The sequence below is a fragment of the Lepidochelys olivacea genome (assembly GCF_965140295.1).
Source record: "Lepidochelys olivacea isolate rLepOli2 genome assembly, chromosome: 22".
Classification (NCBI taxonomy): domain Eukaryota; kingdom Metazoa; phylum Chordata; order Testudines; family Cheloniidae; genus Lepidochelys; species Lepidochelys olivacea.
Genome location: NC_140432.1, coordinates 6,506,462 through 6,530,117, shown reverse-complemented (window position 1 = coordinate 6,530,117; position 23,656 = coordinate 6,506,462). Strand labels below are relative to the sequence as shown.

Here is a 23,656-nt window from a genome sequence, read left to right as displayed (position 1 = left end):
TGCTGAGAGAAGCATGCTGTTGTACCAGCTTTTGGGATCTTGTGACATGAAAAATGTCCTATAAAGGTCAGCTCTTCTTATTTATCAGAAGCCATGACTGGGGGTAGAGGAATTGATACTTTCTTTATGAGCGTTTGCAGTGTTGTTGTAGCCATGTTGGTCTCTAGTATGAGAGACAAGGTGGGTGAGGTAAAATCTTTTATTGGACCAGCTTCTGTTGGTGAAAGAGACAAGCTTACTAGGTACACAGAACTCAGGAGACCTGAAGACGAGTTCCGTGCAGTTCCAATGCTTGTCTCTCTCTCTCCTCAACAGAAGTTGGTCCAATAAAAGATCTCACCTCACCCACCTTGTCTCTCTATGAGATCTGCCAGAATAAGACAACCTTGCTATTTTTTTATTCTACAGATGGGCAAAAAAAGGTCAAGTTATAAAGGAAGCATCGGGCGACTCCTATGAGACCATTGTGGACCACACCTTCTTCTTTGAGCCAGTATCCTGTGAGGTGACCAATGCTTTGGGCAGTACCAACATCAGCAGGACGGTGGATGTCTACTGTAAGTTCTTCTCTGCTTCTGCATCCTCAGGAACACAGACCAGCCCCAAAGGAACAGCTTAAAATCGGCTCCAAAGTGCACCTCCGCATAGGTTAATTTTGCAATCAGTTCTGGGACTTTCAAAGTTGCCTAAAAATAATGGGAAACGGAAATCCCAATCTGCTAGACGGCCTTGGCAATCGCAGCCTGGAGTCAGAGAAAACGGGGCTTCCTGGTGATTTAGCTATTAAGGGTTTTATTAACACTGCACTGAATTGTTGACCGTGCAGATTATTTTCTTACCTCTAAATTAATGGACCCAGTGGGGTTCTGTTCCATGGGGTACAGGCAGAGGCCTCTTTCCTGGGGCTGTAGAATCAGGTTTCTAGTCCTGGCTCTCCTGGCTTGTCAGAGAGATGTATTTATCGATCATGCTCAGAGAATTTTAGCCCAATCAGCTTAACTTTGGTACCTGGAAATCTACTTAGGCCATGCCTGCACTACCTCTCATGTTGACAAAACTTACGTTGGTCGGGGGGTGTGAAAAAAACACACCCCTGAGCAACATAGGTTTCGCTGGCATAAGCGGTAGTGTGCACGGTGCTATGTCAGTGGGAGAGCATCTCTGTGGGGATGGTTTAATCATGATGACGGGAGAGCTTTCTCCCGTTGGCACGGAGCAGCTACACGAGAGATCTGGCAGCAGCGCAGCTGCATCAGTAAAGCTATGCCGCTTAAGGTCTCTCATGTAGATGTAGCCTAAGAAAAACTAGTGAGCATCCATTTGTCATCACCTTCAGGGGTTTATAAGGAATAGCCAGTCAAGATCAAATCCTGCCAAACTAACCTAACTTCACTCTTTGACAGGGTTATTGGCCTGGTGAATAGCAGGGAAGCTGTGGTACGGTTGCAAAAAAGGCTAGTAGGGTGTATTAGCAGGAGTGTCGTGTGTAAGACACGGGAGGTAATTGTCGTCCTCTGCTTGGCACTGGCGAGGCCTCAGCTGGAGTACTGGGTCCAGCTCTGGGCCCCACGCTTTTCAGTAAAATGTGGATAAACTGGGGAGAGTCCAGAGGAGAGCAAGAAAACTCATCAAAGGTTTTGAAAACCTGACCTAGGAGGAAAGGTTAAAAAACAGGGCACGTTTCGTCAGAAGAAAAGATGACTGAGGGCGGGACTTGATAAGTCTTCAAGTCTGGGAAGGGCTGCTATAAAGAGGACGGGGATCAATTGTTCTTCGGGTCCGCTGAAGGTAGGAAAAGAAGTAAGGGGTGTAATGTGCAGCAAGGGAGATTTAGGTTAGAAACAAGGGAAAGCTTTCTAATTATAACTGTAGTTAAGCTTTGGAACAGGCTTCCAGGGAAGGTTGTGGAATCCCCATCATTGGAGGTGTTTAAGAACAGGTTGCACAGGGCAGTCTAGGTTTACTTGGTCCTGTTTCTGCACAGGGGGCTGGACCTGGGGACCTCTTGAGATTCTTTACAGCCCTACATTCCTGTGAAAACAGAGCATGCTTCAAGGAGGGGGGAGATGGTGGAAGCTCAGGGGTCTGCATCATCCTGATAGCCACTTTGGCCCAGGAGCTTCTGATTGGTTGAACCTTTGGCCTGTCATTCATCAGGCTGGGGATAGTGCTGGTCAGTGGATCTGACTCTGTTTCTCCACACAGTCACCTTCTCTGCTTGTCTCCTATGCACAGTTGGTCCCAGGATGGCAACAGAACCACAGTCCCTCCTTGTTGACCTGGGGTCAGATGCAGTGTTCAGCTGTGCTTGGACTGGGAACCCATCACTGACCATCGTCTGGATGAAGCGGGGCTCAGGCGTGGTAAGAATCTCAGTCACCCGGGTCTTGCTGCACTATGTTCTGAATCAGGGGTGAGCCCTGGAGGGCCATGCTAGGCAAATGGACATGTCGTTGGACTGGGATTCGGGAGAATTGGGTTCTGTGCCAGTCTCTGCCACTGACCTAGTGTGTGACCGTGGGCAAATCACATGCCTTCTGAGAGTCTATTTCCAACATAACCTCTTTGGGGGATGGACTGTCTCTTGCCAAGTGCAGGGGCTCCAGTGGAGATTGGTGCTTACTGTAAAACAAATGATAAACCACAGTTCCATGGTGAGCAGCACCAAAATCAGGTAGAGTTATGGAACTCAGCACCTAGAATAGCTTAGTTATGGCCCAGTCCTGCATGTTGTTTCCATTGACCTCAATGAGAGTGCAGGGTTCACAGGGTCAAACTGTCCTCTGGCTCCTGTATAACCACCCTGGTCCCCTGAAGAGTCCAGGAGACCCTGCTGTCTCTGGCTCCGTAAGGAATTATCCCTTCGTGAAACAGGTGTCGTAGGCAAACATCCATCTCAGCTGTGGAGCAGAGATCCACAACTTAGGACATCTGAAATATATACCAGTGCCATCCATACTCAATTTTGAGTCCATCCAACAAAACCCTCAACTTTTGCCAGCGAAGTTGACCAGTTCCCCAAATGGCACAAGCCCTCTGCCAATGTAGTTTTACCGACAAAATACCTGTGTAGATTCATTTGTATCTGTACTGATATAAGCAGCCCTCTAGGAACATGCCCATGATGCAACTGTCCCTACAGCAGTGACTGTTCTAGTTGAATAATACAATAATAAATGGTGGTGAATTGGGGGCTATCCTATTCTATATAGGTTCTTATACCGCCCTCATCACCAGAGTATCTGAGCTCCGGCTGTGCATTAACATTTGTCACCGTACGGTTCATTCTTTCTCTCATCACCTCCCCAGGGGGAGGATTGTGTGTGCCATGGGGTTTGTTATTTTGGTAGGGGTTTATTTACGTATTTGTTTGAATAAATGTCCATGCTGCTCTCTGGACCTGTGAGAATAAGGCAGGTCAGAGAAGTGCACTTTGCCCTTGCAATGAAGGGTAATGAGGTTTGTGATGGTCCTTAGTTCCTATGGGACATCATGCCAGTCTCAGACCACCCCTCAAAAAGCTCTATCTCCTGCACAGACGAGTTTTACCTTTATTGTAAAAAGTTCCACTGTGACATGCGATTAGAATTGTTGACCACAGACTTCATGCTGGAGCTACAGACAATCTGAAATACACACTGGACCCAGGCCATTGAGCACCTTGAAGATAAGGATCAAGACCCTGAACTTGGCTCAATATTGGACCTCCTGAGCCTGCTCTTGTGCTTCACCAAACCTTCTGGCTGCTCTCTCAGCCCTTTCCATATGAGAGTGCATATGTGGGGTACATACGTATTCCTCTAGCCCACCTGGCTAAATTCCCAGCTATCTCCAATGCTCTTCTGCTCCTCCTGGCCCTGCTTCAATGCTCCCTTGGCCACTGACATCTCACCATGCTGAGAGTCACCTCTGGCTGCTTTGGAGCAGTGTGAAGAGTGGGATGCATGCACTGCAAAACATAGGCAAAGCATGGTGCAACCTGTGAAGCATGGGTTCTCCCTCACCGTCCTCCAAGTGGTCCTGAGGATTCCTCTGCTCAGTCCCTCCAGGGAAATCCCCATTTCCCCTCTGCCCTCCATTCTCCTGTCCCCACCCTTCTATAAGTCTATGAATCTTCCTCCTTGTGGGGGAGTAGCTAGTGCCATTTTAGGACGAGGGCAGATGGATTGGGATGTCCCTTTGCAGTAACTCGGGTCGCTGCTGGACCATGACACCTTTCCCAGGTGCAGAGTCCACAAGTTTTTTTGTTGAAGAATTGCCACTTTTAGGTCTGTAATGGAGTGACCAGAGACATTGAAGTGTTCTCCGACTGGTTTTTGAATGTTATAATTCGTGACGTCTGATTTGCGTCCATTTATTCTTTTACATAGAGACTGTCCAGTTTGACCAATGTACATGGCAGAGGGGCATTGCTGGCACATGATGGCATATATCACATTGGTGGATGTGCAGGTGAACGAGCCTCTGATAGTGTGGCTGATGTGATTAGGCCCTATGATGATGTCCCCTGAATAGATATGTGGACACAGTTGGCAACTCTAAGAGCTGACTGTCGGCAGGGAGAGCAGAACAGGTACCGCATCTCTCTGGCCCATCTGGGGAGGTCCCGCCCAGCTACTGAGAAAAATTGTCTCCAGTCCCCTTTGGCAACCTGCCCACCCTGACAGATTCGGTTGTATAGGTGGGAAATTAGCCATTGGCATGAGCTGCCTCCACAGGTAATTAGAAATACTTGACTCCAAAAGCCACTATTTGGTTTAGACTCATCACATTTCTAAATGCTGCAAGGGCTGGGATTTTGCTGACTGCCTGCATCAGCCCGCTTTACTTCAGCACTTTTCCAGTTTTAATAAACCTGCTAATTGCACCGATGGGGCAGTAGGGCAGTGCGTCGAAAGTTCCAGCTTTCAGCATGTTTCTGGGGAAGAGTCAAAGACAGCAGGTTGATGCAAACCCCAAGTTGCCAGGAAAGAGGATCTCAAAACAACAGCTTGCATGTAACTGATAGCATGTGATTCTGCTCTTCCTCTGACCTTGGGGTTTGGAATAGGGGGCTCATTGGCAGCCCCACTCTGCCCCCAAGATCTGAGAGTGTGGCCCTGTTTAGTTAGGGAGACAGTGCAAGCTAGTGATTAGAACAGGGCCTGAGAATCAAGGCTCCTGCGTTCTTTTCCAAGCTCTGCCATTGACGTTATCTCACGGCGTCCCAGTTCCATGATTTGCAAAATAGGGGTAATAATCCCTCGTTATAGCATGCCATCAGGCTGAGTCAGTGTTTGGAAAGTGCTTTGAGATCCTTGGGTGAAAAGTTCTGTGACTGCATCTCGGCAAATGCATCAATGAACTCATTTGATTTCCCTCCTTCCTAGCTTCCAGAGTATTAAAGTGTCCCTATGATGTGACAGAAAGGGGCACGTTCTAAGGTCATTAGCTTGGCCAGCAAAGCATGCACAATGCACGCTGGGGTCTGCTCTCTCCTCGGCACACTGGCCTCACTTTGCATTGTACAGTTCGTACAGAGAATATAAAACATAATTACATCTACTTGTTTGCGCTCACATCATCAGGGGACTAGACCCCTCTCCACACATGTGGGACCTCCACTTCCCAAGAGTGCAGTTCATGCACTAACATTTCCACCTCAAGCAGCAAACGTTTCTAGTTGAGTGCTGAGAGTGCAGATTATCTGAGCAGCTAATGCCTAGTGTGCTCATACGTGCTGCTCCTACCAGCTCCGAGTCTGGGCAGGCACAGGGGTGTGGCGCTGCATGCTTTGTGCACGTGCCTTGCCACAGGCCAAGCACACGCTGGTTGCATGAAGTCCTCCGGCTGGCATGCCTTTGACACAGCTAAGCCATCTGTTATGTCTGGTGGCTCTCGTTGGCACTATGTTGCAGTCAGTGAGCCTACTGTTAGAAGGCCTGGCCCTTGGTTTGTTGGAGCTCACTGAGGCTGTACCTGCCAGCTGTCACCTGTGCTTGTTGGTCAGCCAATGACAAAGCACTAGGATAGCAATGGATGAACAACAAGCCTCTGCTAGACTCGTGAAGTCATCCTTATGTGATGACACTCACGCTCAGGTCATTTGTGGAGTGGAACGCAGGAGTGCAAGATCTAAACGCATGAGCTGAAACATTAGTGTCCGAGTTGAGAGACAGTAGCAGACTAAAAGAAAAGGAGGACTTGTGGCACCTTAGAGACTGACCAATTTATTTGAGCATGAGCTTTCGTGAGCTACAGCTCACTTCATCGGATGCAACTAGTGGTCTGCTATCCATGGCCCAGCCAGTAGAGGGGGACAAGGAGCCACACACTGTTATCATGGGTTACATTTATATCAAGCTTTGAATGGTATTGTGGCAAAATACCTGTAAGGCCAACTGCTTCAAGGCAACAGGGCTGACTTTACTCTCAAAGGGATGGGAGGTTGGCTGTTCACAGCCAAGGGCCTGCCATTCAGGAGTGCACTCCGCTCTAATGCTCCCCAAAATTCACGTGTGGCATCTTTCTATTCGACATTGCAGACCTGATTTCTTTGTCAATTTGTGTTTTGTAGGGATCACATAATATAGGTGGGTTGCAAAGACTTTCTGAGTCTCGCACTAATTATTGGGTGATTAGCTCTTTGCAAATTTTCCTAGATTTAGTCATTCTGAAAATTAGTGGACCTGTTTCAGATTTTGAAACGGTGACGGTTTTGAATGATTAAATTTTAGGATAAAACGGGGAACAGATTAAACAGAATATGTGCATATCATTACCCCCGTCCCCCCATGTCTTCACCAACCCTAGAGCTAATGGAAAGTTTCAAATTTTGAAATTTCAAACTTCAAAAAAAAAATCTAATTTTGAAAAATGGGAAGACATTTCCCACACCATTAAGAAATTGTATTATTTTTCTCTTTTTCTGGCAACTGGTTCTAGTTATCTTTTCTGTGCAGGACCCAAGCCTTTGGATTTGAAAACTTTTAAAAAATAATGTTCTTTTTAGAATTATTCTTTGAATGAACCAATGACTAGTCTCTTTGCTGGGAGGCAGTAACAGAGTCTGTATATGTATATATGCTGGATATGGCCCAGTCACGAGAGTGGGACAGAGAGTTACATTATATTAGCATTAGTGCTGATCCCAAATGTTTCAACAAAACATTTGTTCATTGAAAAATGCCAGCACTTTGAAACCAAAGCTGTTTGTGAAACAGGGTCAATTTCAATGAATCTCCTGACAAAACGTTTTTGGACAAAGAGTTTCAAAATTGTCAAAACATTTTGTTTTGACGTTTTCTAAAGAAAAAATTCAAGTCTGGAAATGACTTTTTATTTCAAAATTTAAGCTAATTAGACTGAAAAAAGGTGGGGGGGAGGTGTTAATCGAAAGAAAATATTTTGAAATGATCTAAACAAAACATTTTGATTGACTTGATCTGAAGAAAAATTCAGTTCTTTGGTTCATGAAAAGTTTTGAGACTTCAACTTTTTGTCCTGATTTGGGATAAGAACAAATTTTGAACTCTCAAAAATATACATAGGATGGGAAAGCCATTTCCCACCCAGCTCTAATGAACAGGATTACATTTATAGCATACCTGTAGCATTGGGGCTGAAACCCTGAGCACTGAACTGTAAATGCTTCTCTGGTTTTTCAGAACACATTAACGTTTCTGGACAAATTTGCATTGCCCTTCTTTAAAACATGCCTTTCCTCTCTTTCAGGTCCTGAGCAACGAGAACACTTTAACATTAAAAGGTGTCCGCCAGGAGGATGCGGGGAAATACGTCTGCCGAGCAGTGGTTCCGCGGGTGGGCGCCGGCGAACGGGAGGTGTCTCTGACTGTCAATGGTACCTGTCATCTCTTTATCATTATTCTGTCAGAAAGTGATGATAGCCTCGCTGTTTTGTCCCTGTTAAATTAATAGCTCATGGGTGAGCAGGTTTGGTCTGTCCAATTGGACAGTCACTCTGAGGGCAAATGCCACCCTCAGATACACCTGCAAGGTTCCTAACCAGACGTATTACAATTGCTCCACTTTCTATGGACACTGTGTTGGTTGTACCTCAGAGGGACAAATCGATTCATGGCATTGTGGAAACATTGTTGAGTTCTTGTCTAGGGATGGGCTGACCCAGTGTAGGTAAGATAAACGTCCAGGCTGGAAGTTTGCCCCGAGGGCAAACTATATTTTTCCTGAAGATTGAAACAATATGATTCACTTTTTTTCTGTGAATCTTCACCCCCTCATGCTACCTAGTTTGGAAATGCAGCCTGTTTAAGCACATAAAAACGGCCATACTGGGTCAGACCAATGCTCCATCTAGCCCAGTATTCTTTCTCCACTAGTGGCCAGTACCAGAGCTTCAGGGGGAGTTTACAGAACAAGCCAGTTGGAGTGATCCACCCCTGTCTTCCTCTTCTGGCATTCAGAGATTTAGGATCACCTGAGCGAGGGGTTGTATCCCTGACCATCTTGGCAAATAGTCATTGATGGGCCTATCCTCTATGAACGTATCTAGTTCTTTTTTGAACCGAGTTCTACTTTGGCCATCACACCATCCCATGGCAATGAGTTCCACCAGTTAATTGTGTGTTGTGTGAAAAAAATGCTTCCTCTTGTTTGCTGCCTATTAATTTCATCGCATGACCCCTGCGTTTGGTTTTGTGGGGCAGGGTAGATAACACTTCCCTATTCACTGTTTCCACACCAGTCATGATTTTATAGACCGTTCTCATATTTCGTCTTCATCATCTCTTTTCTAGCCTGAATCACCCTAATCTTTTCAGTCTCTCCTCATGCGGAAGTCGTTCCATACTCTTCATCAGCTTTGTTACCCTTCTCTGAATGGTCTCCAGTTCCACTCTCTCCTTTTTGAGATGGAGCGACTGGAACTGGACACAGTATTCAAGGTGTGGGTGCACCATGGATTTATATAGTGGCATAGTGATATTTTCTGTCTTATTTCCTATTCCTTTCGTAATAGTTCCTAAACATTCTGCTAGCCTTTTTGACCGCTGCTGTGCATTGAGCTGAAGTTTTCAGAGAACTATCCATGGTAACTCCAAGATCTCGTTCTAGAGCGGTAACGGCTAATTTAGTTGTTTAGGGGGTGGGTGTTCCTGGCACAAACCCGTGCAGGAGGGTAGAGAATATCACACGAGAAACCTAGTTCTGTTTCAAGCCCAGAGAAGTTGGGATCAGCCAATGATGCTTAGCCAATCACTGAACTTTCAAAACGCACAACAGCTATCCTGGGAATTCAGTGCTGGTGAAAGGTGCTGACTTGAGATGTGGAGACCTGAAATCAAATGGTATTTGGACATCTAACCCACTTAGGCTTTTTTGAGAATCCCAGTCTGTATTTCTCCTTCAAACTGAAGGAACACAGGATTCCCCCATCCCATTATACTGTCAAGGCACCTCAACCTGCCCTCACTCGAGGAGTGGAAGAACTCAGATTCCATGGCCTTTCTGAGCCTTCCAGCAACGGTTCTTACAGTGTGGACACTAGCATCTAAGCTGGATCCTTTAAATGCATTTCCCATAGGCCACCAAACTGCTATCAGATGGCAACAGCTTTCTGTCGCTACCATCTAGGAATGGGTTTCAGCCAGTGGCCTGGGAGTGAAAGGCACCTATCCCATTGGCAATAATACTGATGATGATAATGGGGTGAGATTGAATTAATTTAGCCTCTGTAAAATAACTGGAGATCCTTGGGTAAAAGTCTCTTCCGAATTGCAAAATATACTTTTAGCTAAAAGAGGTTTATGTATCTATTAGCTGTGGGAGGTTATTTTTTTTTTCTATCTACGTTACTTATCTGGTCCCCATCACCAAGATATCTGAGCACCTTGCAATCTTTAATGTATTTATCCTCACTGTGAGGATAACTGTTATCCTAGGAGGTAGGACAGTGTAATCTCTATTGTAATCTGTATTGTAAGTGGGAAACTTAAACACTGAGGCTCAGATCCTCAAAGGTATTTAGGCGCCATAGTAATCAGTGAGGCTTCTGGGCCGAAATGGCTTGCCCATGGTCCAATAGGAAAAAGTGGCTGAGTCATGGCCTGCAGAGCAGGGAATCGAACCTGGATCCCTGTCTAGACCATTCTCTGGCTCTTCTTCACTTTTCCTCACCCCGAAGTATTTGGGGGATAGCTAGAGTTGCAGGGGGGACTCAGGTAACTACCAAATCAGGCCCCGAAAGTGAAATAGACAGGGGAACGCCTACTTCTTAAATTCCTCCAGGGCTTAGGCATGCCATAGGGACTGAGCTGTTGGACGGTGCCAGGACTTTGGTGGCTCTGCTCAAACCGAGGCACCTCCGGGACTTTACCATTGGAAACTGCAGCACCACGGGTGCCTCCAGGGTTAGGAGTCAGCTGAGCAGGAGTTTTGTGAATGCCAGTGGTGCCTAAAGTGGTAGTTAGGCACCCACGGCCCCCCTTGTGAATCTAGCCCTTGATGTAACTGAGGACAGTCCCGAAGAGAACGTAATAATCCCTAGCTCTTATACAGCCCTTTGTAACTCATGTGTCTCAAAGTGCTTTACAAAGGAAAGGTAAGTCTCAGCAGCATTTCATAGATGGAGAAACTGAGGCACATGGAGAGGCCGTGACTTGACCAAGGTCACCCCACATATCCATGACAAGCTGGGTCTCCTGACTCCCAGCTTCATGCCCCGTCCACTGAACTATGCTGCATGGAGGATCAGTGCTGGGTTAACTGGGAACTATGTAAAGAGAGTGTGAAATTTGCATAGTCTGTCACCTGTCTGGCAAAACAACAGGCTTCAGGCCCAATTCACTGTCATGAAGAAAAGAGAGCTAGAGGGGAAGCAGCACACGCAGCAGCAGAGTTTAATTTGCAATGCAGATAATGCTAAGAAGAAAACTGCAGGGCAAGACTGCAGGGCTGTGGAAAGCCAACCACTCCCTTGACTTCCACCCTGCCCACAGGCTCTCGCACGCTCCATTCCATTTGGCTGCTGGATTTTAATTACAATTAAAATCGCTTGAAGGACACATAGCAGCAAATTAAAAAATGGCAAAGAACCTGCTCGCCTCCTGCCACCAGTCACATACACCCCCAGAATTCAGATCAAGTGAGTAATGTACCAAAGCCATGTGTGTGGGGAGCGGGATGGGAAATGCTTCCCCCATGTCCTCTGGAGCTGAAACAAGCTTTGATTTTTACATTACAGTGCTGTCAGGGGAGCAAATAAAGTTGGTGCCACTCAGGAATTATCCCACCTCAGCTTCTTGACTTTGCAGACCTGCTGGGACTCGATTCCCTACGCGCTTCTTAGCATATGCACACAAAATTAGGGGTGTACGTAGCAGCAAATCTGCTGTGTTTTACCTCTTTGTGAGCTGGTGTCAAGGTTCCTTCCCCACTCTGAACTCTAGGGTACAGATGTGGGGATCTGCATGAAAGACCCCCTAAGCTTATTGTTACCAGCTTAGGTTAAAAACTTCTTCAAGGTACAAACTTTGCCTTGTCCTTGAACCCTATGCTGCCACCACCAAGCGTGTTAAACAAAGAACAGGGAAAGAGCCCACTTGGAGACGTCTGCCCCCCAAAATATCCCCGCAAGCCCTACACCCCCTTTCCTGGGGAAGGCTTGATAAAAATCCTCACCAATTTGCATAGGTGAACACAGACCCAAACCCTTGGATCTTAAGAACAATGAAAATGCAATCAGGTTCTTACAAGAAGAATGTAAATTAAAGAAAAAGTAAAAGAATCACCTCTGTAAAATCAGGCTGGTATATACCTTACAGGGTAATCAGATTCAAAACATAGAGAATCCCTCTCGGCAAAACCTTAAGTTACAAAAAGACACAAAAACAGGAATATACGTTCCATTGAGCACAGCTATTCTACCAGCCATTAAACAAAAGGAAATCTAACGCATTTCTAGCTAGGTTACTTACTAATAAGTTCTAATACTCCATTCCTGTTCTGTTCCCGGCAAAAGCATCACACAGACAGACAGAGAGACCGACCGACCCTTTGTTCCCCCGCCAGCTTTGAAAGTATCTTGTCTCCTCATTGGTCATTTTGGTCAGGTGCCAGTGAGGTTATCTTAGCTTCTTAACCCATTATAGGTGAAAGGGTTTTGCCTCTGGCCAGGAGGGATTTTATAGTTCTGAAAACAGAAAGGTGGTTACCCTTCCCTTTATATTTATGACAGCTGGTCTTTGAGAGTAACTGGGTTTGACAGAATAAGGAGAAGATGCCACTGGAGGCACATGTGTGTCACAGGGAAAGAAAAGGAGGACTTGTGGTACCTTAGAGACTAACAAATTTATTGGAGCATGAGCTTTCGTGAGCTACAGCTCACTTCATCGGATGCATTCAGTGGAAAATATAGTGGGGAGATTTTATATACACAGAGAACATGAAACAATGGGTGTTACCATACAGACTGTAACAAGAGTGATCAGGTAAGGTGAGCTATTACCAGCAGGGGGGGCGGGGGACCTTTTGTAGTGATAATCAAGGTGGGCCATTTCCAGCACTTTACAAGAACAGTAGGAGGGGAAATAAACAAGGGGAAATAGTTTTACTTTGTGTAATGACCCGTCCACTCCCAGTCTTCATTCAAGCCTAAGTTAATTGTATCCAGTTTGCAAATTAATTCCAATTCAGCAGTCTATCGTTGGAGTCTGTTTTTGAAGTTTTTTGTTGAAGAATTGCCACTTTTAGGTCTGTAATCGAGTGACCAGAGAGATTGAAGGGTTCTCCGGCTGGTTTTTGAATGTTCTAATTCTTGACGTCTGATTTGTGTCCATTTATTCTTTTATGTAGAGACTGTCCAGTTTGGCCAATGTACATGGCAGAGGGGCATTGCTGGCACATGATGGCATATATCACATTGGTAGATGTGCAGGTGAACGAGCCTCTGATAGTGTGGCTGATGTGATTAGGCCCTATGATGGTGTCCCCTGAATAGATATGTGGACACAGTTGGCAACGGGCTTTGTTGCAAGGATAGGTTCCTGGGTTAGTGGTTCTGTTGTGTGGTGTGTGGTTGCTGGTGAGTATTTGCTTCAGGTTGGGGGGCTGTCTGTAGGCAAGGACCGGCCTGTCTCCCAAGATCTGTGAGAGTGATGGGTCGTCCTTCAGGATAGGTTGTAGATCCTTGATGATGTGTTGGAGAGGTTTTAGTTGGGGGCTGAAGGTGATGGCTAGTGGCGTTCTGTTATTTTCTTTGTTGGGCCTGTCCTGTAGTAGGTAACTTCTGGGTACTCTTCTGGCTCTGTCAATTTGTTTCTTCACTTCAGCAGGTAGGTATTGTAGTTGTAAGAATGCTTGATAGAGATCCTGTAGGTGTTTGTCTGAGGGGTTGGAGCAAATGCGGTTGTATCTCAGGGAAAGATGGTCCTGAAGCAAAACTTCTGATCAGAATGCCCCTGAACTTTACAGGTGTTCCTGACCTGAATCTGGCTCTGATGTCTGCAAGTGGCCCCTCTCCGTACAAGGTACCCAGATGCCACAGTAAGAGCCACGAAAGAAACTAAACAGATTATGTCCCAAATCAAAATCCCAGACCCAAGAACCCACGAGTGTTGGGCTATTTGAAATCTGTGTCCACATCTGAATTTGGCAGCTTGAGCCTGCCTATCTATCTATCAATTGCCATACATCCCTTCTATCTCTATCTCGCTGCGTTCATATAATCTCTCACTCTTCTGAGCTCTTCGGAAAATCTGGCCCACTGTTATTTTAGACAGAAAATTGGCATCTCATATTTTTAATTGGATCCAAATCGGGATTATAATACAATCCTCTCGTTACCTTGGGCTCTCCTGCCTTCCCACCTGTTGTCTTATCCTTAGATTGTAAACTCCTTGGGGCAGAGACTGTGGGCTAGATCCACAATAGGGACTTCGGCTCAGCACTGCAATGCCTAACATTTAGGTGCCCTGCTGCCCAGCAGAATCCACAGCCGCAAGTTAGTTACCCAGGCTCCCTAGATAATGCCAGGGCAGAGTTAGGCACCCGAGAAAGGGATTCACTGAAGGCAGCATGCTGAGCCAGGAGCTGCCTAGGCTACTGGAACAGAAAATGCCGTGGAAGGGGTGGGGCCTAAGCCCTGCCATTCAAACGTAGTGAGCTCACCGAAGTCCGAGCTGGTGGGAGGTACCTCCCTTTGCTTGGGGTTCTGAGCTGCGAACCCTCTCCCGGAGAGAGGCACATACCCCCGGCCAGCCCTGTCTCACAACAAGCCAAGGAAGAGGTGGCTAGTGGTTAGTGCATTCACCTGCTACATGAGTGGCATGTGGTCAAATCCCTTCTCTGCCTGATTCAAAACAAGCACGTGAACCCAAATCCCCTAATGCAGCACCCTAACCCCCAGGCTAGCAGCTACCACGTTGAAGCTGTCCCCTTTGTACGCACTGGGGCAGAGAGCGCAGTCCGGGCACTCGCTGGGGAGATAGGAGTACAAGTCCCTGCTCCAAATCCAGCAGAGCAGAGGGTTGAGGCTGAATCTGGCTGAGTGCTCTCATCACTGGGCAGGGCTGAGTGCTCTCACCGCTGAGCAGGGGTTCTGTGAATGACAATGGAGCCTGAATTCTAGGGAATCTTGCGGGGGCCTAAGCATGAGCTTGGCAGCTTTGTGCACCAGCAGACATTCAGGGAACGTTACGGATGGAAGTTTAGGCATCAGCTGAGGAGGTGTTTTGAGGCTCTGACTTACGGACTTAGGTGCCCAAAGTGGCAGCTAGATGCATGAATCCCTTTGTGGATCTAGCCCTGTCTCTTTGTTGTGTGTTTGGACTGCACCTCGCACAGTGGGGTTGGGGCTTCTAGGAGCTATACTACTATTCATAAACACCTAACTCTTATCTAGCACTTTTCACATAGATCTCAAAGCGCTTTACAAAGGAGGTCAGGTTCATTTTCTCCATTTTACAGATGGGGATAGGCTCAGGGAGGGGAAGTGACTTGCCAGGGGAAGTGACTTGTCAAAGATCACCCAGCAATCCAATGGCCAAGTCAGGTCTCCTGACTCCCAGTCCAGGTGCCCTGTCTATGAGACCTTTGAGGAACAGCGATGGAGCCCTGCTTTGCACCTTGCCATTCCAGCTCGCCTTTCCTCCCCTCCCTCCCATTCCATGTCACTATCCTGTGACCATGGCCTGGTCAGCATTTCACTGAGTTTGGAGGCCAGCGTGGAATCCTCCAGAAGCTGGAGTCTCAGACCAAAGACAGGTAGGATTCAGAGCCTCTGCTAACAGAAGGGAGGATTATGCAGATTAGCGGCATTCTGCAGAGACAAAAAGGGTGCCAGGAATCAGCAGCAACCAGACCCAGCCAAACGCCTCTTGAGCTTTCTGACCACCCTTAATGGCTGTGCCACCATCACAACAGACTCTCCTAGTTCTTCCTCCCCCAGCTCTTTTCGGGTTGCCTTTGCCTGCACCCACCATTAAAGAAATAGGGGCTCAATGGGTTGCGACCCTTCTGTATCAAAAACAAGCTAGGAAGACAGTACAGTGACATGGAAAGACTCTAGTCATGGGGCCAAATTCAGGGCTCATTGGGCAGCCTAGGGTACGTCTCCGAACCAGTCCATGCCTCGGTTTCCCCATCTGTAAAATGGAAAGCCCGCCTACCTACCAGCAGTGTTATGAAGCATAATGTCTATTTATAAGCATGGTGGCCCTGAACCAGGAAACTGTCGCTCTTCAGGAGAGAAATTAACCATGTGTTTCATTTTAAACATGTGCTAAAGTGCCCCTGTAGCCCTTCCAAGCTCCAGTTCAGCCAGTTCACACATGGTAAAACCAACACTGCCTCGTCTACACTAGAGAGCTGGAACGGGCTAACTGACATCTTCACCACACCTTTCAGCCTAGTCAGGACAGACTCTGAGAGGTGCTACAGATGGACAAGTGCTCTTTGGGACAGGGACTGACTTTTTGCTCCGTGTTCGTACAGCGCCTAGCGCAGTGGGGTCTGGTCCATGACTGAGGCTTCTAGGCACTACCTTGACCACAGGGAATAAATAATGATACTATTCTGTGCCTGGAAGGGCAGGGGCTGAGGGTATTAAAGGCCAGGAACGGGGGCATTGTCCTAGCTGCTCAGCACAAACCCGTTCCTCACAGGGAGGAAGCACATGCAATAAATCCTCTCTCTCTGAAAAACAATTCACAGCTCAGACAACAATTTGTGCTTCGGCTGCTGCCAGCCCCTGATAGAGCGTATCTGCTGCCTTCTGATGGGGCAGTCTGATCAGGGAACGGGCCATTGCAGTAATAAGGATAAATGAGCGATCGGCTGGAAGGCGAGACACGGTGCAAACCAATCTGCAGCAGGGGCGACCAGCTGGCGACCTTGACAGGCATCCCCGTCTATCTAGATCCCTTCTTCTCTTCGTTATATTGAGGGCGCCAGATAGTAACGTTAACACAAGGTTCTGTGACTGCCCCCGTGGCACGAGCAGGCATCTGGAGCTCCCTTCCAGCTTGATGGCGTAGGAGCAGGAGACAGAATCTCCTTGTGGAGCAGCAGGGCAGCTATTGATTCATCAGCTAGTCCAAGCTGGCTGAGCCCCTGGAGCGAACATCTGCCATTTGTTGCAGTGCGGCAGAACTGGGGGCCTGTATTACCTGAGCTCAGCGTGGGCAACGACAGACCACAGCACCTACAATGAGGGTTCCCTCTCATTACTCTGGACTCTCTGGGTCAGAGACCCAAGGAACCCCATCAGCCTAGTGTGGATGGATCGACAACAGAGAGCTAGTTAATGGAAGAGGCTGCTGTATTATAACTTGATAGCTCACTTTGTAACCTCTCTGCCTTTTCATCCCAGGGCCTGAGTTCAAGGTGAGGCAGTGTGCTCTGAGAGACTGAGGGCTCCTGCCTCATGCCGAGAAAGAGGGACGATCAGCGAGTTATCTCAAGTGCTTATACACAAAGGCAAGAAGCCTGGGAAACAAGCAGGGAGAACTGGAAGTCCTGGCACAGTCAAGGAATTATGGTGTGGTCTATCTACCTGCCTTACTGCATCAAAATGAACCTTGCATTGCCGGTGCTTATTGCTGGGCATACCAGTGACCAATGCAACCCACTGGAACGGGACCCGCTATCTGCTCATCGTCTAGAACTTCTGCTGAACGGAAGGAGTTAAAATGAAACCTCCCCCACCAAGAGATTTTAGTGCTGCAAAGACCTCAAAGGAAAGGCGGATATTGACTCGGGTGCCCCGGGGAAGTTCGGACCTTCCTTTGATTCCTTAAAGGCTCCAGAGTCAGCAACCTGCCTTCTCTTTTGTGTGACCCTCTGGGGCTGCACAAATCAATTGGCACTGCGAGGCTAAAAATAACCGCAACCGATAGCACCGCCATTTATATCCATAGCAACCCTGTTTAAAGCCTTTTACTGCCTGTGGGCTGTCTGACACTTAGCACTGAATCCCAAGCCAGGAGATTGGCAGCCTTCATGAGCAGTCACCTCCTGTTGGAGACTCAAACTCCAGTCCCAGATGCAAACAGGCTTCAACTTTACACTATTATTTCACGAAATGATCTTTAGTCGTATGCTGTTAGCATGATGCTAAGCCTCTGATTCCGAACTCCTGAGGCAATAATCAGACCCAAAGCTGCTGGCGTTTGTGCCATTTAAAATCCATTATCCATGGGGAAAATGACCCTTTTATTATTATTATTTATTATTTTATTATCATTTAAGCCATTTTTCTCAACTTAGGCTTTTTTCTTTCTTTGATGTCACCCAGCCTTGCAGTGTTCCCAGAACTTGGAACTAGCATTTAACTGCTGACATGTATGGGCAGGCTAAGTCCTGTAACGAAAGCCCAGCCTGAAAAGCTGAGCTGTTCTTGGTTCTGCTGGCTGACCTTGGGTGTTTCATGAGCAACGAGTGATGCAGGCAGGCAAGCGGAGCTGCAGGGAAGCAATCATGCCAGGAGGCCAGCGTGACAATGTGCAAAGCAGCCTAGCCCTTGCATTTCGGAAGTCACACCCAGCTACGTCCCTCGGAGTTGAGCTTCTTTCTCCGGTTCCAATCATCGCACTATGCTGGGCAAGTCACTTACAGCCATGTTTGCAAAAGTGGCCTCTGAGTTGCGTGTCTCCATTGTCCAGATCCAAACCGGAGATGCCTAGGACCTGATTTTCAGGGGTGCTGCGTTTGCTTTGTCTCCGATGTGTGCGGAGGGGAGCCTCAGGAGCCGTTTGCATAGCTAGGGCAGGAGACATTTTGAAAAGCACCTAAAACATTTTTTCACTCCCACTGAAAATCTCTCCCTCCTTCTTTCGGAGGCTAAAATGACCTTCCCCTCCCGCCTTTTTAAACTTGGATTTGTTTTGTATAAATGCACATGCGTGGATGGGAGCCCAGGTGAAAGATGCTGGCTGGATAAGCCTGTAACCTCTGGCTGAGTCACTGAAGTCCTCAAATAATGGTTTAACGACTTACAGAGAATCCACCGTTTACACTAGTTTAAACCTGCAAGTGAGCCATACCCCATACTGCAGAGAAAAGTGAACACCACCACCCCACCCCACCCCAGGTTTCTGCCAAGCTGACCCGGAGGGAAATTCCTTCCCAAGCCCAAATATGGCGATCAGTTAGATGACTACAGGTTGGTAATCTCAGCAAAGAGGTCAAGAACTGGGTTCCTGAGCTCCCCACTAGATGGGTCTCTGGGAAGGGGAGTGCGGAAGCAAAGCTGTACCAGTTATAAGTCAAACCAGAAAGCCTCAGTCTTTAGGGCTCTCTGTCCAGCACCTAGAAGTGGGTGTCTGGGGTTTTCTGTCTTCTATTACACTTGTGGCCCCATCCCTGCTCTTTCCATTGCTCCCACACAGGTGACTCTTGGTTTCTTTTGGGGCCCTCTCCTCTTCTGAGAGGGCAGCCATTGTCATTCCTGTAGGAAAGCCCTTCTGGGGACCCGCACACCTTTTGCCAGAGGTCCAGTAGGCTCATCCCTCCTTTCATTGGGGTCAAACTAGTGGCCTTCTTCTCCAGCACTAAATTCACACAAACACACGCACACTCATACATGGCCAATTTAAAAATGAACGTTGCACAGGAAGGCAGTCAAGCAGAGTGCGGACCTGTGTAGGGAATCCAGGGTTCTCTGTCCTACTTCTGCTTCACCCTCAGGTCCTAATTCTCCTCAGGGTGCCAAAAGGTAGCATACAGAAAGTAGAACACACTCAGGATAACAGAGTTTTTTAACTGGGAGGGTTAAAAAATAAAACCAACATGTATCAGTTTGCCCACACACAGGAAGGGAAAGGAGAGAGAGAGATGGGGGCATGAAGCATAAGTGAATGTTGGCTGAGCTGGGTGAACTCTCTGATAAAACCAACACAGATGATCACAATGAGTTCAATCCATCCTGGTTTCACCTTCGACAGGAAGAGAAGCCTTAGGAGAGGGACTTGCTCTGGTGATATTTTCCTGCCCAGCTTCCAGGCCTCACGGTTTAAATAATGATCCCAAATAGGGCTATTTCTCAATGCTCATGAAGCTGCTTGAGCCATTGGAGTTCACCCACTCCTAACTGAAAACGTGCGGTCGGTCAGGAGTGTGATTTTTTTTCCCCAACCCAACCAAAATAGTTATGTTGGCAAAAGCCCTGACTTAGGTGCTATTGTACTTGGGGGAAAGTGCTTTTTGCTGGTATATTTTGTTCATGGGACTGGTTTCTCTATGATTGGTCCGTGGACCAGCGCCGGTCCCGGAGATCTCCCCGAGACAGTTTAGGAAGGCAGCAAGCTGGTTCCAGGTATCAAAAAGCTAGAGAAACACTATAATCTGTACAAGCAAAACAACATTATAGAGTTCCCAACAGAAACTCCAAAGAGATGTACCGCCAAACCCTTTCTACTGTAGCCAAAGCCTCCGTTAGAGATGGCTACTCCGTTTGGATAAAGCTGTGTTCTGTTTAGGAGCGACAAACCCCTCTCATCATTGGGTCCCTCACACTCATAGTTTCTGAATAAGCGAAGGAATGCTTCCTTATATTCTAATCACATCAAGCTTATTTATTAACGTGCCTTTCTAGGGCTCCCAGCACTGTAGGGTGTGAGCACCTAACAGACATTGAGGAATTTATCCTCACAGCCCCCTACGCCGGATCATCTTTGTCCCCCTTTTACTGATAGGGAAACTGAAGCACAGAGAGATTTAAGGTCAAGGTTCTTCAAAATTGACCAATGATGTTCAGGTGCCCAACTCCAGACAGCTTTCAGGGGCCTGAATCCCAGAGGCTGCATGTTCGTCACTGCCTGAAAATCAAGTCGTGCATCCAAAAATGGAGGTATCCCAAATGACTAGTCATTATTTTTGAAAATCTTGGCCTAAACCTGTGGCAGAGGCGCAGGCCAGTGCTGTGAAAAGACTATCCTTTGCCTGCTTTTAAGGAGCCAGTATGTATCTGTGAAAGCATATGTGCGAGAGTGGGTGTGAATGTGTAGGGAGGCGCAACGGCATAGGTATATAGGTGAATGCAAAGGACTGCTTAAGTAAGAGCAGAGCAGGGAGACTAATTTGGAACCAGACCTGGGCAGAAGATGTCAGTGAAAATTACTTCTCTGGAAAGTGTTGCAAAATAATGTTTTCCATTTTCTCTTATGAGTCATTCCGTGACTTTCACCTCTGCTTGGGAATTAGCCATCAACAAATCTTGACTTTCTCCAGTGTATTCTGTATTCAGAATTATTCATCAAATAATTTCTGTGACTAATTCTTAGGCTGGGGCTTGTTTGCATGCATTTTCTCCTGAGTCTTGAATAGGTGAGCTGTTTTGACTGGACAATGTCGTCACATCATGTATTCCTGTTCTCTGGTTGAGAATTCAATAGAGGGGTAAATTTCACTCTTCAGTTTTACAGGTTCTATAGAATTTATTAAGAATTTTTTATTAAATTCTGCAGGACTTTTCCATACGAGACGTGTTCATGTTTGCAAATTCAAAATGTGCTTGTTGCAAATATTCTACAGTATTTGCTTAAAAGTCTCCTTTTAAACAACCATTCCTTCCTTAGAATGTGTGAGGAAAGGGAATCCTAAAATGGTGCTAAGTCAGCCAAAGCGCAATCTTCTGAAAATCCAAATGCACATATCGACTTTTCTTTACAGACTGCAACTAGCTCTGTTCAAAAGTATGTTGTGGGAGTGAGGATTTCTGTGTGGTGAGTGTGTGAGAGAGGCAGATAGAGAATAAGTATGTGTGTGTATGTGCAAATATATATGTTTGAGTGAGAGTGGAGGTGTGTTTTCTGCATGCATTACGCCTGTGTGTGTGTGTATGTGTGCACAAATCTATCTGTGAATTTGTGTGTATGAATATGTGTATATATATATATATGCATGCATATGTGTTTATTCATGAAGAAAGTGTGAATGTGCATGAATATTTGTGTTCGTGTGTGTCTACGCATGAAAAGTTGTGTGTGTACGTGCGTGTGTGTGTGTTTATGGGTTGGGGGGAGGAGAAGTCTTCCAACGTAATCCACAGATGTGAATTCAAAACAAGGCTCAGCAGCCCGGTTGGTCATTAGGAGCAAAGTGTGACTCACCGCTCTTGCCTCTGCCAGTCCATTTTGCCTTGCTGTGCTTGGCAGAGAGGCCCCGCCATGCCATAGGCGTTCAGAGCACGTTCCGGCTCAGCTGAGCAAGACGCGAGCGTGCAGAATGTTTAATTCAGGGACAACCTGCATCCTGCCAACTGCAGCCCCCGTCAGAGGAGCTAATTGCCTTCACCCTGATGCACAGACCGTGCCTGGATCCTGGCTTGTTGCTGTTTCCCCGTCTGCCAGCAGCCGCAGCAGCAGCTCACAGAAATGTAAATCTATTTTAATTAAGGGGCTAATAAACAGTAATTATGATGCCAGCACTTTTTCTGTTCCCCTGGAATCATTCTCCCTCGATCCCCGTTCATTTCCAGGTCCTCACTGGAAGACCGAGGGGCCTGACCTCTCCCACCTTGAAGGTTAAATGCTCCAAAGGCAAACCATGCACCATCAAAGAGTGAGCCCCTTTCTTTCTAAGCCGCACCACAGAAAGTTAATTATGCAGTGGCAGCTCCAGAGCATAGCTGGTAGCCATTCCCTCATTTGCATTCGCTTCCCCCACACTGGCAGGGGAGTGCTGTGAGAGTGGCAGGAAGCCTAACCTTCCCCTCCTCTCCAGGCCACCCAGCAGACCAAGCGCTGCTGGATTCCCGTGTTCTTGGCCTGCCAGAGAGCAGCAGTTCTTACATGGCACAGACACAGGGAGCAGTGGAGCAGGAGAGGGTGAAGTTCTAACCATTCCGTGCTTGGAGAGCCAGAGAGCACGCCGCTCTGACACACCCCACCGGGATGATACTGAGCCCACCTGCCCTGCAACCGTTTTGTAGCTCAGCTCCATCCCCACCTCCCACACCCTTCCAGAGGTGGCTGCACACATGAAGGGCCCTGATCCACCCCCGAAGCAGGCAGCAAATGAAAAACAAGCCACCGAGTAAGCAGCCTGGCCCCCCGCGTCCCCACGGAATGGCTCGCTTGCCCCACAAGCCCTGTATATTTTTAATGTAAAGAATTAAATAAAATGTTTTGCAGTCCCGAGGTTGAAATCTCCCTCGTTCTGATCAAAGGCACAAAAACAACCCGCTTCCTGTGAAAAGATGTCAGTGCTGATGTTTGCCCCTTGAGCTCCCTTTGCCGCTGACTCTGAGCTCCATCGAACAAATGGGCCGAGAAGAACCTGGCTGTATCCAACAAGTTCTGTCGCACGCAAGAGACAATACGCTATATATATGTGTGCTAGAAAAATGTGCTCTGGAGAGCAATTCTGCACTGGCTGGGGATGGACTAGATGACCTCAGCTCTGTTTGTATAATAATCATGTGGCGCCATTAAATAATACTCTGTGCTTCTGTAACCCCTTCTGCTGGAGGATCTCAAAACACAGTGCCAACAATTCTTATTGTATTACCATGCCCATTTTCCATATGGGCAAATGAGGCACGGAAGGGAAGTGATTTAGAGTCAGAATCAGAACCCAGATCCCCACACCCAGACCTGTGCTTTAGTTACAAGATCTTCCATCTATCTCCAAGTGGCTAAAATCAAATTGAAGCCACTACTTGCAGATGGTAGCATGCGGCTCGGTGGAAACAGGGGATCTGGGACCTCACTTTGTGGCTGAGGGCTGGGTCAGAATGGGTCAGTTTTATTTCCAACCTGATGAGTTTATAAGCCCTTTTAAGAACCCTGGAAATCATAGTGACTGAGTGCAGTGATAACAGCCGTCTATGGTACATACATGGCCCCTGTTACTGTAGTATATGAGTATGAGGATCTCCACAAAATTACTGTGTTTATCCTCAACACTGCTGAGAGGCAGGGCAGTGCTATTCCCCATTGCACAGATGGGGAACTGAGGCACAGAGGCAAAGTGATTTGCCCCAGGTCACACAGGAAGTCTGTACCAGTACAGAGTTGATCCCTGGTCTCCCAAGGCTTAGACTAGGGACAGGCCTACACTTAAAGCTTTAGGTTGGCATAGTGATGGTGCTCAGGGGTGTGAAAAATCCACACCCTCTGGCACATAGCTATGCCAGCCTAGCCCCAGGTGCAGAAGCATTGTTCCGTCAATGAGAAGCTGGGAACGGGTGACAGGGGACGGA

General features: G+C 47.2%; 1 protein-coding gene across 2 annotated transcripts in view; it reads left to right on the top strand.

Moving 5' to 3' along the window:
* KIRREL3 (kirre like nephrin family adhesion molecule 3) overlaps window positions 1–23,656 on the top strand; it is a 759,605-nt gene that overhangs the window by 676,595 nt on the left and 59,354 nt on the right. For both annotated transcript variants that reach the window (XM_084611890.1, XM_084611891.1), the window contains 3 exons: window positions 409–557; window positions 2,236–2,363; window positions 7,714–7,840. In XM_084611890.1, coding sequence (XP_084468016.1) covers window positions 409–557; window positions 2,236–2,363; window positions 7,714–7,840 — 404 coding nt within the window. The remainder of the gene's footprint in view (window positions 1–408; window positions 558–2,235; window positions 2,364–7,713; window positions 7,841–23,656) is intronic.